Source organism: Geotrypetes seraphini, chromosome 1 (assembly GCF_902459505.1).
Source record: "Geotrypetes seraphini chromosome 1, aGeoSer1.1, whole genome shotgun sequence".
NCBI lineage: Eukaryota > Metazoa > Chordata > Amphibia > Gymnophiona > Dermophiidae > Geotrypetes > Geotrypetes seraphini.
Window position 1 is genome coordinate 472,649,714 of NC_047084.1, and position 16,158 is coordinate 472,665,871.

Below are 16,158 nucleotides of genomic sequence, written 5' to 3' on the forward strand. Positions count from 1 at the left end.
CATGCAGAAATGAGTGCTTGAGATTATAGCATTAGGGAAAACCAATAAAACTTTTGAACTGAAAAAAAACTATACCTATCCGGGTGGCTTTAACTGCATCACATTATCTGCCATGCGAATAGTTATCATGTATTAACTCCTTTTACAAAGGTGCGTTAGGGCCTTAATGCGCGGAATAGCGCACGCTAAAATGCCGCGTGCGCTAGCTGCTACCGCCTCCTTTTGAGCAGGCAGTAGTTTTTCGGGTAGCGCACGCGCTAAAAACGCTAGCGCACCTTTGTAAAAGGAGCCCTATAAGGTGGAACTCCTGCCCGTTCTCCACATCCTCCCCCTTTATGCATATTAGCAGTTAAAGCAGTGATTACCACATGTTAACAACTAAGGTGCAATATTAACAGCTAACACAACTTAGCAAATGGGCCCCAAAGAGCAGTGTTTCCCAAGTCGGTTCTGGAGTAGGGTTACCAGACGTCCAGGAAAACCTGGACATGTCCTCTTTTCAGAGGACTGTCCAGGTGTCTGGTTGGATTTTCAAAACCTGGCAGTTTGTCCGAGTTTTGGAAGGCTCTGTGCTCAGGGCCACATCTGGAGGGCCTCCGAGCATGCGCGGATGCAACGCAATGACATCTCACGCGTGTGTACGGTGTTATCACATCATCTCCGCGCATGCTCAGAAGCTCTCCAGACGTGGCCCGGATTCGGGAAAGGAGTACCCCCCCTTGCCAGTCAGGTTTGCAGGATATCCATAATGAATATGCATGAGATTTATTTGCATACATTGCCTCCATTATATGCAAATCCCATTCATAAATATTAATTGTGGATATCCTGAAAACCTGGCTGCTATAGAGCACTCTACACAACCTGAGATCTCAGTTAGGCCTCAAATGGGCAATTTAAGAACTTTTTTGCTTCTACTTTATGGCATGATTCAAGGGAGGAGTTCTGCAATACTTGTGCTTGCACTTGTTCTTTTAAGTAAATTTCAACATTCATTAAAGTGCAATTTTTTTGGACTTGACTCTCTCACAAAAAAAAATATAATAGCTAATAGTCATTTATGTTTTTTTAACAGCCAAAAGCTCTGAAACTGTTAGGAATGGAGGTAAGCGATTTATTTTTGTTAGACTGAGAATTTGCAGTTTCACTTCACTTTAAAGTAGAAATAGTAAAATACTAAAGAGTTCAATAATGTAGTATTGTTTCACTTTGGAACAGGGGCAACAAGTGGTATAGGTTCTGGAGGTTACCAAGCTGTGAATGATTAATAGGGGCTGCCATGTGTGTGACTAGTCTTTATCAGACAATTAGCAGGCTGTTTTTCTGCTTTGTGTTGTCAGGGATAGGAGACAGAGGATTGTGAGCATAAATAGAGGCAAATTTAGGACAGGGAAAAGAAGTTAGGAACCTAGCACTGATTTTCAGTATTGGGCTCATAAATTAAGCTTCTGAATCTAGGCCAGGGGTCGGCAACCTTTTTACAACAAAGAGCCAATTTATACAAAATGTTTGATCCAAAATTACAAAGAGCCGCAAGTTGCAGCTTCTCTCCCCTCCAACCCCTCACAGGTCTCTGCACCGCTCCATACCTCCCTCCCTTCCTCCCCTGATCCTCCCCCCAAACCATAGCCAAGGCACTCTCCCCTCTCCAGGCCCCGACCCTTTAAACTCCCTGCCAACCCCATGATCCCCCACCCCGGTCCTAACGAGGCACCTGGTGGTCCAGCGAGAGTCTTTGTGGCAGGAGTGCAGCCCTCTCATTCCTGCCTCCTTGCAGCTGCCTGCTAAAATGGCTGCTGCGTCCCCTTGCGGCAGCTGGCGGTACTACAGGAAATGCCATGAGCAGCTGCATAACCAAAATATTCAGTGTTCATGCCTGGACAAGGCCTAACATATTGCTACATTGAATTCTGTATAGAGTTAAACATGTTACAAAGAGAATTATACATGCTATAATAATGAATACTGTATACCTACCTTTGGCCCACCCTGTGTATAATTCTTTATAGCATGTATAATTCTTTGTAACCCACCTAGAAACTAGTTAATGAGGATATGGCAGGATATAAAATTGCATATAACATAACAATAATGCCAGCAGCGGCTAAAAAAACCCAAAAACACAACGCTTATCACTGCTAGCTGACTATCTACTCCTTCAACTGAAAAGTTATGCTTCTAAGTTAAGCAGAAAATCGAACACAAATTTAGGATCATATATTTAAGAGCTCAGCATTTTCTGAATATTGAGTCCTAAGTTGCTACTTTCATTTTGCAATTGGAAATGCTTGACCTACCAATGACTACCTAGCCGATATTCAAAGGGGCATATCCCAGTAGCATAGCCAGACTCGATATTTTGGGTGGGCCTTCCCAAACTAATCCCCCACCACATAATTTATCCTGCATCTTAATCTCTCTCCTTCTGCCCCTGGATCTGGCATTTGCCATCACCCACCCCTGCCTGAAGCCTAGCAACTGCCCCCCTCCTGGTGTACATCAGTTCTGTGCAGTGGTGTCAGAGATAGGCATCTATTATTTGCGCTAACCCCTACAGGCTTCCCTCTGCCATGTCCTGCCAGAGAGAAAACAGTAAATGACATCAGTGAGAGCAGGGTATGACAGAGGGAAGTTTGCGGGGGTCAGCGCAGGAAGCAAATATGCGTCATTGCTTCTGCCTGTAAAGGTGATAAGGTTAGGGAAGGAGAAGGATTAGAGAGAGGGGTGAGTTGCCAGGTTGTGAACTGGTGAGTAGGGGCAAATGCCAGATCCAGGTGAGGGAGAAAGGGAAGAAAGGCGGCCTATGCTGAATTGTCTTGGGTGGTCCTGAGCCAAGAATGGGTGGGCCTATAGGCCTTTGCCCACCCATGCCCACCTATAACTACGCCACCAGCATATCTAATTATTAGGTGTTTCTAGCCAAATAAGCGCCAACCAGTGAAATACTTAGCACCACTAACTAGACCATGGAGGGCAGTCTGGAAGTGAAGCTTAGATGAAGTGTGAGCAGAGTTGAAGTTATCCAGTTAACGGTGATACTCAAACTGTTAACCAGATAAAGTTAAGACGCCAAAAATGCACTGTAAAGATTCCGCCTGTCATTTGATGATTTACGTTAATGTCACATACGGTACTTCTGTGCTGATATGCCCATTGGCAAAAGCCAATTAGAATTTCTCAGCTCTTGATTTAAAGACATGAGGCCTACTATTCAGACCATGGGAGTTAGCTGGGTTGACTCCCATGGTTGGTACTGAGCCCGGATAGTCAATGCCGGGCCATTCCCGTTGACCGGCATTGAATATCTGGTCTAGTTTCGGGCCACTATAAAATTAGCCGGCTAAAGCAATATTAAGCTCTGGCCAGCTAAGTTTATAGTGGCCTAAGTTAGACTAGCTATTTAAGCGGCCCAATTTGGCCCGCTAAACTAATCTGGCTTGCGCTTTAAATTTTGCAGATAGTCAGCTAAGTCGGAAACATAGCCAGCTAGCAATTAAGCATTAATATTCAGCGGTCATCTCACACTGAATATTAGTACTTAGCTGGCTTAGTTCTATTTAACTGGCCAGGGGCCATTCATGCCTGTTAAATAGTACTGAATATTGGGCAGATGGGATAGACATTTAGCATGGTTTTACATGGGCAGTAGAGGTTCCTAGCCACGTAAAACACACTGTGCTGGTCGTCCACCAATATTCAACAGCACTTATCCAGGTAGTACCTCAGAATATCAGCTCTGACTGCTGCGGCAGCATTCATGGAAGTGCTAAGGTGGACTGGAGGTAAAGCGAAAGCAGTCACCAGAGATATTCATTGCCCACGTATCTAACCTGCCATTTGGGACCATGTAAATAGCAGTCCTAGCCAGGGCCAGCTCATGGGACTGTGGTGCTCTGAGCCATTTGCATTGGCATTCCCCCCACCCTGTCAATCTGGTATCTCTTTCCTCCCCCCGCCTTGTGATCCGGTATATCCCCTTCCCTCTCATGTCTCTCCCTCCTGCTGGACCAAGTGAGGCACTGGCTCAAGGCAGTAATGATAAAGAGTGCCGAAATCCAAAGTCCAGCATCTATCTCTCTAGTAATTTGAAGGTAGGCTGGACTGGAATTTTGACACCCTTTATCACCGGCACCCTGGGCCAGGGCCTCAGCTGGTTCATAGGTTGAGCCACCCCTGTTCCTAGTTACGTGGATGCAACACTGAATATTGACTATAGCGGTATAAATTTGGGGAATTGCTGCTCACCTGGAAATTTACTCCCTGTGGCCTGACATGTCCTGGTATTGAATATCCAGGTCTATTTTAGCTGGCAGAGGTCATTGTTTTAAAAACAACGTTCACCGCTGTGAGCTGAATATCAACCAGCATTGTAGCTATGCTAAAGAAACAGTTATTTGCCTCCATACCTGAAAATAGCTTTTCCCTGCTTGTGTGACAGGATGACATCCCCATACGAAGAGGAAGGAAGACAACTAAGAAAAGAGAAGAAGAAGTGGATATTGATTTAGACGATCCTGAGATTAACCACTTTCCTTTCCCTTTCCATGAACTGATGGTGTGGGCTGTTCTCATGAAGCGTCAGAAGATGGCGCTCTTTTTCTGGCAGCACGGAGAAGAAGCTATGGCCAAAGCCCTAGTGGCCTGTAAACTCTGCAAGGCCATGGCCCACGAGGCATCTGAGAATGACATGGTGGATGACATATCGCAGGAGCTGAATCACAACTCCAGGTTGATTTATTTTCAGACTCTGTAGAACATGCCACATTTTATAGACAGAATGGGTAGTAGGGGGGAAAAAGATGGCCAAATATAGAAAAGTGTAAATATATAGCTGAGTATTGTTCAAAATGCTGTCAATATTTCACATAAACCAAAACAAAAAAACAGCGTTTAATATTTTTTAAAAAATTTTCTTGAGTGTGAATTTTAGATTGTTTTAAAGTCTTCAGTTCATGCCAACCACCAGCCAAATTATTCTTAGGCTTATTTTTTCAATTGGCTTATGTCTCATCAGACTTAAATTATATTTTTCTTATAAAGTGCTCTGTGCAATTCATGTGCATATTTCATGTGTAAAAATCACTTCCAAACTTATAAATTAAAAATTTTGTACTTAGCTTCGGCAGTAGTTTTATCTGCTAAATCATTAAACATCGGGTAGGACTTATCAGCTCGACATGTTTCGCCCGAAGACTTTCTCAAGAACTAATCCCCCCTTTTGTTTTGCTCCGCTGCATCCCGACGGAGCAAAACAAAAGGGGGGACTCTTTCTTGAGAAAGCCTTCGGGCGAAATATGTCAAGCTGATAAGTCCTACCCGATGTTTAATAATTTAGCAGATAAAACTACTGCCGAAGCTAAGTACAAAGTTTTTAATTTATAAGTTTGGAAGTGATTTTTACACATGAAATATGCACATGAATTGCACAGAGCACTTTATAAGAAAAATATAATTTAAATCTGATGATGAGACATAAGCCAATTGAAAAAATAAGCCTAAGAATAATTTGGCTGGTGGTTGGCATGATCTGAAGACTTTAAAACAATATAAAATTCACATATAAGAAAATTTTTAAAAAAAATATTAAATGCTGTTATTTTGTTTTGGTTTATGTCAAATATGGAAAAGTACATAATTTGCTAATAATATATGGAGGCTATTAAAGATACAATATAACAAGGAGATTTTTAAAGATTGCATAGCTTTGAGAATAGAGCAGTGGTATATCTAGCATATTTAACACCTGTGGAGACTTTTGGTTTTAAACTTACATTCCAAAGCAGTGTGGGATTTATATTCCCTGATTCTACTCATTGAAATTAGTGTTTCAGATCCCATAATGCACCAGGATGAGGTTGGTAGAAATCCAGGGCTGACCTAAAATCTCCTTCCTGGAACTGGGTAACGTAGATCAACTCGTAATAGAATGAGGAGATGATGCTGGAAGAAAAGAGAATAGCATCCCAGAGGTTCTGCCTGCAGCAAGATTCTAGGAAAGGTCAGGAGGCATCAAAAAACTAGGGAGAGAGGCAGCTTGCAGGGATTATGGTGGCTGACTGGGCAGAGAGGCTGGTGGGAGCAGAGACTGATTAGGATAGAGTTAAGGGAGTATGTACATTAGGTGAAGAGAGTATGGGAGGGGCAAGATGGGATATCACTCTGAGTGCACCTATTCAGGTGGGCTGGTTACATCATTTGGGAGAGACCCCTAGCCCTTTATCATCCAGGGCTCAGAGCATCATCCAGTTTCTCCAGCACTGGTCCTGCCTCTTACATTGAAATCTTTTTACTAGCATAGACCCTTTTTACAAAAATAGTGAAGATGTGTCCAGTGCAGAATTCTGAAACTACAAAATAACTAGTAAAATTCAGTGTAGCTATATCAATTCAACATTTTACTGATTAGTAAATATTTAAAATGTGCTAAGCAGCTCTTTAGTGCAGGAAATATCAGGAGAATCAGAAATTCAATTGGTTCATTGTGACTGTGATGTCACAAATGACACACAAATACTCTCTCTCTCCACACACATTAAGTATGAACCAATCAATCAATTCTGTGCATCTCATTTTTCAATGGTTTTACACATGTAAAACCTTTTTTATGCATGGATAAAAGGCTTTTCTAAAATCATGTAGCATTAGATGCTCAAACACAATGGGCTCCTTTTACTAAGCTGCAATAGCGTTTTTAGCATGCGCTGAAATGCCACGCGCGCTAAACCCATGCTACGTGGCTAGAACTAACGCCAGCTCAATGCTGGCATTAGCGTCTGGCGTGCGTGGCAATTCAGCGCACGCTAAGCGCGCACTAAAACCACTATCGCAGCTTAGTAAAAGGAGCCCTATATGTTTATTATCACTAACATGCTTGTTTGTACATGTAAAGCATATAGGTATTTCCAGGAAGCGAGGAGAGTTGCAAAGTACGTGGCTACTTTATCAAATATGCATACACAAGCACAGAGTTCATTCACACATTTATGCCTATCATGGAGCAGGAGTAAATTTGTGTGTTTGCATTTGTATTTTTTCTGGGTGTTTATTTTATAAAGGTGCATAGGTACCTACTATAGGTTGAATTTTAGCACTAAACATACAGGGTCTGATATTCCAGCTTAACTGAATAGTGTTGCTAAATATTGGCACGGTATTCCAGAGGAAACGTTGGAGAGGAGTCCTAACTTTGCCAGTTAGATGCAAGTGCTGTCACTGAATATTAGCTCAATCAATTGCACTAGCTGAGATTTTTATTATAGATTTGCAATCAAACCAAGAATGCGTTGGCGGCTTGCTTTTCCTGGTGTTAGTTTGTTCAGAACCAGGACTGCAAAAAAAGATATGTTCATTCTGAGTTGAAATATTTATTATTATTTATTGATTAAACAAGATAAAAAGTATAAAATTACTAAATTATAAAAATCCTATAAAGTATTTTTGTGGTACAAGAGCCAATGAGGAAGCATTAGCGGCATTTTAGCCCCTTGAATGAATACTTGATGTATTTGGGGTGCCGCTTCTGATAACTCATGACACACCACTATAGAAACATTTTTGAAAATTTTTTATAACATACTGAATATTAGCTGGCACTTACATAACTAACCCGTTTGCAGCCTGAAGCTGGTCTCCCCTTCCTCTCCCTAACAAAGTCCAATCTCTTTCCTGACCCTCCCCCTAAGCTCAGCAGCCCCACCACCTTACCCGAGACTACCTTAATAGGTCTTTTGGTCTAGTGGTCATTGGACCAGGAGCAAAAATTAATTCCCATTCTTCATGTCCCCTGATTGAAAGTGACAATCACGATCGGTAGTACCATGAGACTACCAATAGAGGTCACTGCAGCCATTTTCAATCAATAACTATGAGGGACAGGAGTAAGTGGGGTTTGCTTCTGTTCCAAAGACCACTAGACCTGATAAGGCCGATTAGTGGCTTCAGGGAGTCCAAAATATATTACTTAAGATCTGACTTGAAAAGAGGCTGTTGAAGATACTTTTTTGTTCTTGCCTTCAGGGATCAGACATAGAGACGAATGGATGCTTGTGCCTATAGTTTTCTGTAAATCACAGAGTAGATGTCCTATTTTCTATGGATGTTCTTTTCTTTTGTTCTTTTTATTGTTTACTAGCTGATGACCCGGCATTGCACGGGTATTTAATTATAGCAATAACACAGTAAATGGATTCAAATAAAGATACTTTATAGTGGTGAATGAAATTATATTTTTACAGCGTTATAAAAAGTACAATATTCAAATTATAATGTGAAATATTTGACAAAATGAATACAATACAACAAACACAAAACTTGATTATAAACAACATTTTTAGTTTCACCTCCAGGAGCAAGAACATATAAATTCTTGGGTGAAGAGACCCCCAGAACATATCATCCCAGGTAGTGAGGGATCTGCATACCAAGTTTCGATCAAATCGATCAAGCCGTTTATTATTTACTGTGAGAATGGCAGCTGTGTACATTTTTTCCATTGACATGAATGGGTGAAATCTGATTTTCTATTTGTAGCTCCGCCCACGTGTGCAGGTGGGCCGCGAGACCCCCAGAACATATCACCCCAGGTAGTGAGGGATCTGCATACCAAGTTTCGTTCAAATCGGTCAAGCCGTTTTTGAAGTACTGTGAGAATGGCAGCTTTTTACTTTTTTTCCATTGACATGAATGGGTGAAATCTGATGTTCTGTATGTAGCTCCGCCCACGTGTGCAGGTGGGCCGAGAGACTCCCAGAACATATCACCCCAGGTAGTTGGAATAACTGTGAGAATGGCAGCTTTTTACATTTTTTCCATTGACATGAATGGGTGAAAGCTGATTTTCTGTTTGTAGCTCCGCCCACGTGCGCAGGTGGGCCGCGAGACCCCCAGAACATATCACCCCAGGTAGTGAGGGATCTGCATACCAAGTTTCGTTCAAATCGGTCAAGCCGTTTTTGAAGTACGGTGAGAATGGCAGCTTTTTACATTTTTTCCATTGACATGAATGGGTGATATCAGATTTTCTGTTTGTAGCTCCGCCCACGTGTGCAGGTGGGCCTAGAGACCCCCAGAACATATCACCCCAGGTAGTGAGGGATCTGCATATCAAGTTTCGTTCAAATCGGTCAAGCCGTTTTTGCGTGATCGCGGCACATACACACATACATACACACATACATACACACATACATACACACATACATACCTCCGATTTTATATATATAGATTCCAGTGTCTCTCAAACTTTTTTTTAGCTCCGGCACACTAAACGGAGCAAATGTTTTGCATGGCACAGTATAATTGAAATTTTCAATTTAGGGGGTCTTTTACTAAGGCGTGCTAGCCGATTTAGCGTGCGCTAAATGTTAATGCACCTATTATATTCTATGGACGCGTTAGCATTTAGCACGTGCTACTATTTAGCATCCGCTAAATCTGTAAAAGCTGAAAATCCAAGTTCGCAAAGATAAGAAGATCCAAATGGTAACAAAGCCTTGATTGCTTTGTTGTTCAGGTTAGGATAACTACTGCGTAAAAATATAATATAAAGCAGTAATGATTTGCCATCAATTCTTGTATGGAAACATACCAAAATTGTTTAAAAATAATATATTTAGCTATACACCAAACAGATCACTACGTTCTGGGAATTTAGCTCGACTGAAGACGAATAATAACCCATGGCTTGTTGAGACTGGCAAAATGACTTTATGCTGTGCAGGAGTTAAAATACGAAACTTTACTGAAAAGGGCATGTTTAGAAAATTACTCAAGATGCAATTATTTGTAGATGCCTTTTTTTAGCCTATAATTTTCCTCTCTGCACAGTTGATGAATTACTCATGATTTTCATTACATAAGCTATGGTATTAGTTTGTGGATATGATTTCTGATGATTGTTAGTTTGTCTGTTTTATCATGTTTTTACAAAATTATGTATGTAAATTATGTAAACCGTTTAGTTTTAAACAATATAGAAATTTTTTTAATAAATAAATACTTGCCATTGATTTTCAAAGATCAATCACGTCAAAGAATGATGTCTGTCTGGGCAGTTGTATCCTTAAGCATGGTAATTTGAATACCTTCAATTCACAATAAAATTCCTGGTGTTAGATTCTACGGCTTGTTCAAGCTAACCTCAATACTAAAAAAAACTTGTTGGAATATTGTCAATTTCTTGTTAGTTTGGATCAGGTTTTTTTTTAATTATTATTATTATTACAAGTTATTAAGAGCACTATTTATTGTTTTAAAACTTGCTTTCTCAATCTTTCATTTTTATTCGGGAGAAGCCCTTTTGAAAGGTCCCTGTCTTTTCCTCTCTATATTTGTATAAGCTGAACTCACATGAGTTCTTGTTGCTGGTTGTTCTTTGTATGTTGTTTAGTCAGAACAAGTAACTGTAATAAGCATGGTTCTAAAATTTACTTTTGTGCTATATATTTCAATAATGAACTCTATGGGTGCATTTTAATAGGGTGCGCTAAAGAAATTAGCTCACGCACGAAATTACCGTGTGCTAAACCCACACTACGCTTCTAGAACTAACGCCAGCTCAGTGCTGGCATTAAGGTCTAGCGCATGCGGCAATTCAGCATGCGCTATTCCGCACGTTAAAGCCCTAATGCACCTTTGTAAAAGGAGCCCTATCTTTTTAATATAATTGATCTCTATTTCAGAAATTGTAATGCAGTTCTTTCTGGTTCTGCAATCCATGCATCATCTTAATGTAAAAGTGATTTCTTGGAACATTCACGGTCTGAGACACCCTATAAAGAGAAAATAAATATTTCTGGCACTCAAAAAAAATGAATGCTAAAATTATATTATTACAAGAAACTCATCTTCTCAACCTTAACTCTTATAGACTCAGTGACTGAATCCCCAGCTCTATATTAAAAAAAAAAAAAAAAAATGGAGTTGCAATAGATTTTCATGTGAGGAAGGGGATTCCCATGTTCATTGCATCTTTCAAAGTGCAGTGAAGAGTACTATAGTTGGCCAGGTACTACATTCATAAAGACCTCAACATCCAGATTCCAAAATACTCTTCATGATTCTGAAGGAAAGTGGATTTTCAAAACTGAAATTTCAAAATTATACTTTTTTGTTACTAAATATATATGCTCCCACTGCAGATACTCCTCAATTTCTCTCTAATTTTTTTTTAATGAAAGACTGTAATACTGAATATGATTTTAGGGTATTATAGCATGCACAAGATTGTATGTCTAGCCAAATGTCAAGAGGCATATTAAAATCTCCTTCAATTAATGGGTCATTTTTACTTAGGGGGTCTTTTACTAAGGCACGCTAACTGATTTAGCGCATGCTAAATGCTAACGCGTCCATTATATTCAATGGGCGCACTAGCATTTAGTGTGTGCTAATATTTAGCATGCGCTAAATTGGCTAGCACGCCTTAGTAAAAGACCCCCCTAAGTAAAAATGACCCATTAATTGAAGGAGATTTTAATATGCCTTGACATTTGGCTAGACATACAACCTTGTGCATGCTATAATACCCTAAAATCATATTCAGTATTACAGTCTTTCATAAAAGAATTACATCTTATAGATCCGTGGTGACAACTCCACCCTGATAGTAGAGAGTATACACTTTTTTCTAACCTACACTATGGTATGTCTAGAATAGACAATTTTTTAAATTTCCAATACCTGAGAGAGGAGGTGGCAAGACTGAGAAGCATCCATGAGAATGAGAGATACATCGATGAAATAGTTCATGAAACGTCAAAGATTTCCAGCAGTGGGGAAGAAGAGGCTGTGCTGAGGGAAGACAGCTGGACTCAGATTACAGAACATTGCAAGATTGGTACTGTAACTCCCCTCACCCTTGAACTAAAGAAGCGATATGCTGTCCTGGAAGTGGAGGAGATGAGAGCATCCCAAGGAGAGGAAGAATCGGAGCTTGAAATCCCAAAAATTACTGGATCTGTGACCACTAGGGGGCGTAAGATAGTGGTAGTTGGCGATTCCCTTCTGAGGGGTACAGAAGCATCCATCTGAAGACCAGACATGATGTCACAAGAGGTAAGCTGTCTGCCTGGTGCCAAATTCCAGAGAGCTTGCCAAGACTCATCAAGCCCATCTCAATATTAAACCATACCATGCAGTGAACACTGGATGCCAGATGATCACCCACTGTAACATCAGAAACACTTTCCCTTTTGTAAGCACTAAGTCCAGTATGACTCCATCCCATGTGGGTTCCATTACCAACTGCTGGAACAGTTCTCTTTGTAGAGAATCTCCCTACTTCTAGAAGACCTTGCAATAGGGATACCCGAATCAACATCCGGCATGTTAAAATCACCTATTAGTAAAACTTCCCCTTTTTTAGATATATTCTGAATGTCTACTATTAAATCTCTGTCCATTTCTGTCTGTGAAGGAGGTCTCAAATAGCTGCACACTATTTTCATACAAAATGGTGAGTGAATAATTTGGAAAATCTTTAGAAAGTTTAAATTTCGCATCTGCTCAGGAATGCAATAAAAATCAAAGCAAAATGAGAGGGTGGGGTCTTAATAATTTGGTTGAATTATGTAACACAAAATCCTGTTGCTTAATTAGTTGTGGGTTCTGTCCGCCGGGATACCAATGGATGTCAGATGAATGCAACCATTAACCTTTATCACTGGTCATGTTTGGAGGCAGGCAGTATAATGATAAAGTACAGAGCTGTCAACTCATTCCAAGATATGCAGAACAATATAAATTAGTCTTCTTTTTATTCCCTTCTTTAAATATATTCATTGAGAAACACAGAAGAAATCTAAGGGCTCCTTTTACTAAGGTGCGCTAGCGTTTTTAGCGCACTCAGTATATTACCGCTCGCTATGTGGCTAGAACTAACGCCAGCTCAATGCTGGCGTTAGCGTCTAGCGCGCGTAGCAATGTAGCGCACACAATTCCACGCGTTAATGTCCTAACGCAGCTTCGTAAAAGGAGCCCTGAGTGTTTTGAGAAGCGGAAGATAAAGAATAAGGCTAGTTCAAAGATGGCAGCGCTGAAACAGGGAAAATTCCTTAGTATGTGTTTGTTGCAAATGTTACACAGTGCCTATGAAAATTCTGTAATATTTTTAAAGCCAAACTTTCCAGCTGAGCTAAAGGATTTCATTTCAGGACCAGGATGTTTCTGTGCAGACTTATTTTATCCTATCCTGTTTCACACTGTGGGGCTCATAATCAAAAGAGAAAAACGTCCAAAAACCAGTCTAAGTCGGCACTTGGACAATCATAAGTCAAAAACGTCCAAGTGCCGATAATAAAACTGGGTTTTGGACGTATTTAAAAACGACTTAGGCCTTCACAGTGCTGCTGAACGACCAAAGCTAAATGGGGCATTTCAGTAGGAGTGTCGAGGGCGGGAGTTGGGCGGGACGTGGGCCGGCTTAGACTTAGTCATATAGTATGTATAACCGAAAGTGTTACAACAGAGCCTAGACTGAACTTGGACGTTGTGACTTAGAGTCTTAGAACATGTAAAACATGATCTATGTCACAAAAACCCACCTAAAGTCATCAGATAAGCACTGCAAACACATAAAACAGACCCCCACACACTACCCCAGTGATCACCGAATCCCCCCCCCACCAACCCCAGAAAAATTGTAATCACACCTTTAAAATTCAGCCTCCAGATCATCATCACCTGGCAGCCTGGCATAGGAAAGCCTAGTCGTCCAGCACAGAAGCAGCTTAAGCTGACTTAGAGGTGGGTTAGGGACTCATGGAGAGGAGGACCCATGCCCATAAGCCCCTGTAATCACTGCATTGATACTTAAACATGTGCATTCCTCTATCCACCCCCAAAAACCTTTTTTACTTGCATATAAGTGGCTCCTGCAGCCATAAGGGCTATTAGGGTGGTAGATAAGTGGGTCTAGGGGATTCTGGAGGTGGTTTGGGGGGCTCACCATGACCTATATGGGAGCTGTAGTGAGATGATGACATGGCACCCTTTTTGTGAAGTTCACAGCAGTGCCCTGTAAGGTACCCCACTATTTAGGTGCCATGTCTGGGTGTTCCATCCATCACTTTGCAGACCCCTCCCACATCCAACAGGGGCTTGTTCTAGGCGTTTTTGACTTGGACGAAAAGTTGGATGAAAATGTGGTATAAAGATGGAAGATTTAGTGACTTGGACGATCAGATCAGCAGGGCAATGGTCAGACCACACTTGGAATACTGCGTCCAACATTGGTCTCCCTACCTAAAGAAGGATATAAAACTGCTGGAGAGGGTGCAGAGACGAGCAACAAAACTGGTGAAGGGTATGGAGAAACTTAGTTCCCTCTCTAAAAGGTTCTATCATTTGTTTAAACATCTTCATTATCTGTACGTGATAGGGTGGTATAGTATAACTACCTCCTTTCTTTTGAGTTTCTTTCCCTGTTTCATTATTGTGCTGTGACCTTTGTGGAGTATGTTGTGAAATGTCTGGTGCTTTGGTGCCATCTGGTGGTTGTTTAGGCTCACTGTAAACTGACCTTACCGGGCGTGGTTTAGAGTCAGAAGGTTCAGTGACGTCACAGGAATTTGAGATAGACCTTACAGGGCGTGGTTGCTGCACTGGGCGTGGTTGCTGCACTGGGCAGTCAGCTAGTGTCACTAATTTCTCAGGGCAGGGTTTGTTACTAGGCAACAAGTCATCTGCAGTAGAATCAGAACACTCCTGCGAATTCCTGTTCCCACCTCCCCCACTAGAGCTGTAAAAAGAACGAAAGACTGTTCTTGGAGCTGGTTTAGGAGAATGATGAGGTGACACAGGGAGAAAGGGAGCTTGAATATCCCTCTCACTACAAAAAGTAGCAACCTTGTCTTGCAAAACTTTCACATCAGTAGCTAACGCAGTTCTTTGGGAGGATATAGCTTGAACATTCTGGCGCAGAGCCAAATTATCGGCATCTGCCTGACATAACGAGTCAGTTAGCTGATTGACATGTGACTCACTTTCAGAAAGTCGGTTCTGAGACTCAACAAAGTCCGCTTGTAAGGCACATAATTGCCTGTCAGCACGGGCAGCCTTTTCATTAGACAGACGTTCGGTAGAGTCTAACTTTTCACCCAGACAAACATAAGCAGTAGTTACGTCTGCAAGTTCATTCTGCAATCTAGATAAAACCTCAGCATGATTTTTCTGACAAGTAGATAAAGAGACTTGTAACTCATCCTTCTGAGCCCGGACAGTATTAAGTTGCATCACTAAAGATGTACACTTAACACAAGAAATATCCACTGTACTTTTTTTCTGACTTTCAAGTTCAGCATTCAACTCAGAACATTGATGTCGTAACTCAGACATCCTCTGATCAAAGTCGGAATGTTGATCTTCACAATTAGAAGCTAACAGTTCAAGGGAATCATTACGAGTCCGTTCTGCCTGCAAAGAATTTTTACAATCCTCTAATTGCTCATATAAATCACTCTGAAGCTGACGTTGTTGAGATAAACTAGCAGAAACAGAAGTTTTAAAAGCAAACAACGCACAGATGAGCTCTGAATAATTTTCTCCTGTAGGTTTAGTACGAGCATGTAGGAGACGCTGCAATACTGAACAGTACGCCTGATTAGAGTCCTCTATATCTGCATGTAATAAACGTACAAGGTCAGAAAAATACACATCAGAATCTTGCTGTTTTAACACTTGCACAGCTAATTTCTGAAAAACATCCTTTTCAAGAGCATGCCACGAAATCTGAGTTTCAGTGTCAACAGACATAGCTACAGTCGTAAATTAGAAACCTAGATATCCCGGACGAGCCCCCAAAATCTGTAGAAGGATTTATGGTTCACTTAGCAGTAGTATAAACACGTTACGTCTCTGTTAAGTGGTCTAGAGAAAACCATAACCTCTTATTCAAGTCCAAATATCATGGTCTAATTATACGACACAAAACCCAGGCTAATGAGAAATATCTTTATTATGAAAATAGAAAAATATAATTCACAAGCCAGCTGCAGAATCTAAATATTGTTCAAAATATCTAATTACACAAATGAAACTCAGTACATGATTATCACAATCTAATGGTTAGACAATTAAGTAAAACTTCTTGTTAAACACACACTATTCCTTATAATAATAATCCCTGATTAACAAATGATTATATTATCACCCAGGTAACTT

General features: G+C 40.8%; 1 protein-coding gene across 1 annotated transcript in view; it reads left to right on the forward strand.

Moving 5' to 3' along the window:
* The window catches only part of TRPM3 (transient receptor potential cation channel subfamily M member 3), a 492,536-nt gene that overhangs the window by 366,661 nt on the left and 109,717 nt on the right, over positions 1 to 16,158 (forward strand). Inside the window, exons 14-15 of the mRNA XM_033962555.1 lie at positions 1,076 to 1,105; positions 4,439 to 4,728. Coding sequence (XP_033818446.1) covers positions 1,076 to 1,105; positions 4,439 to 4,728 — 320 coding nt within the window. The remainder of the gene's footprint in view (positions 1 to 1,075; positions 1,106 to 4,438; positions 4,729 to 16,158) is intronic.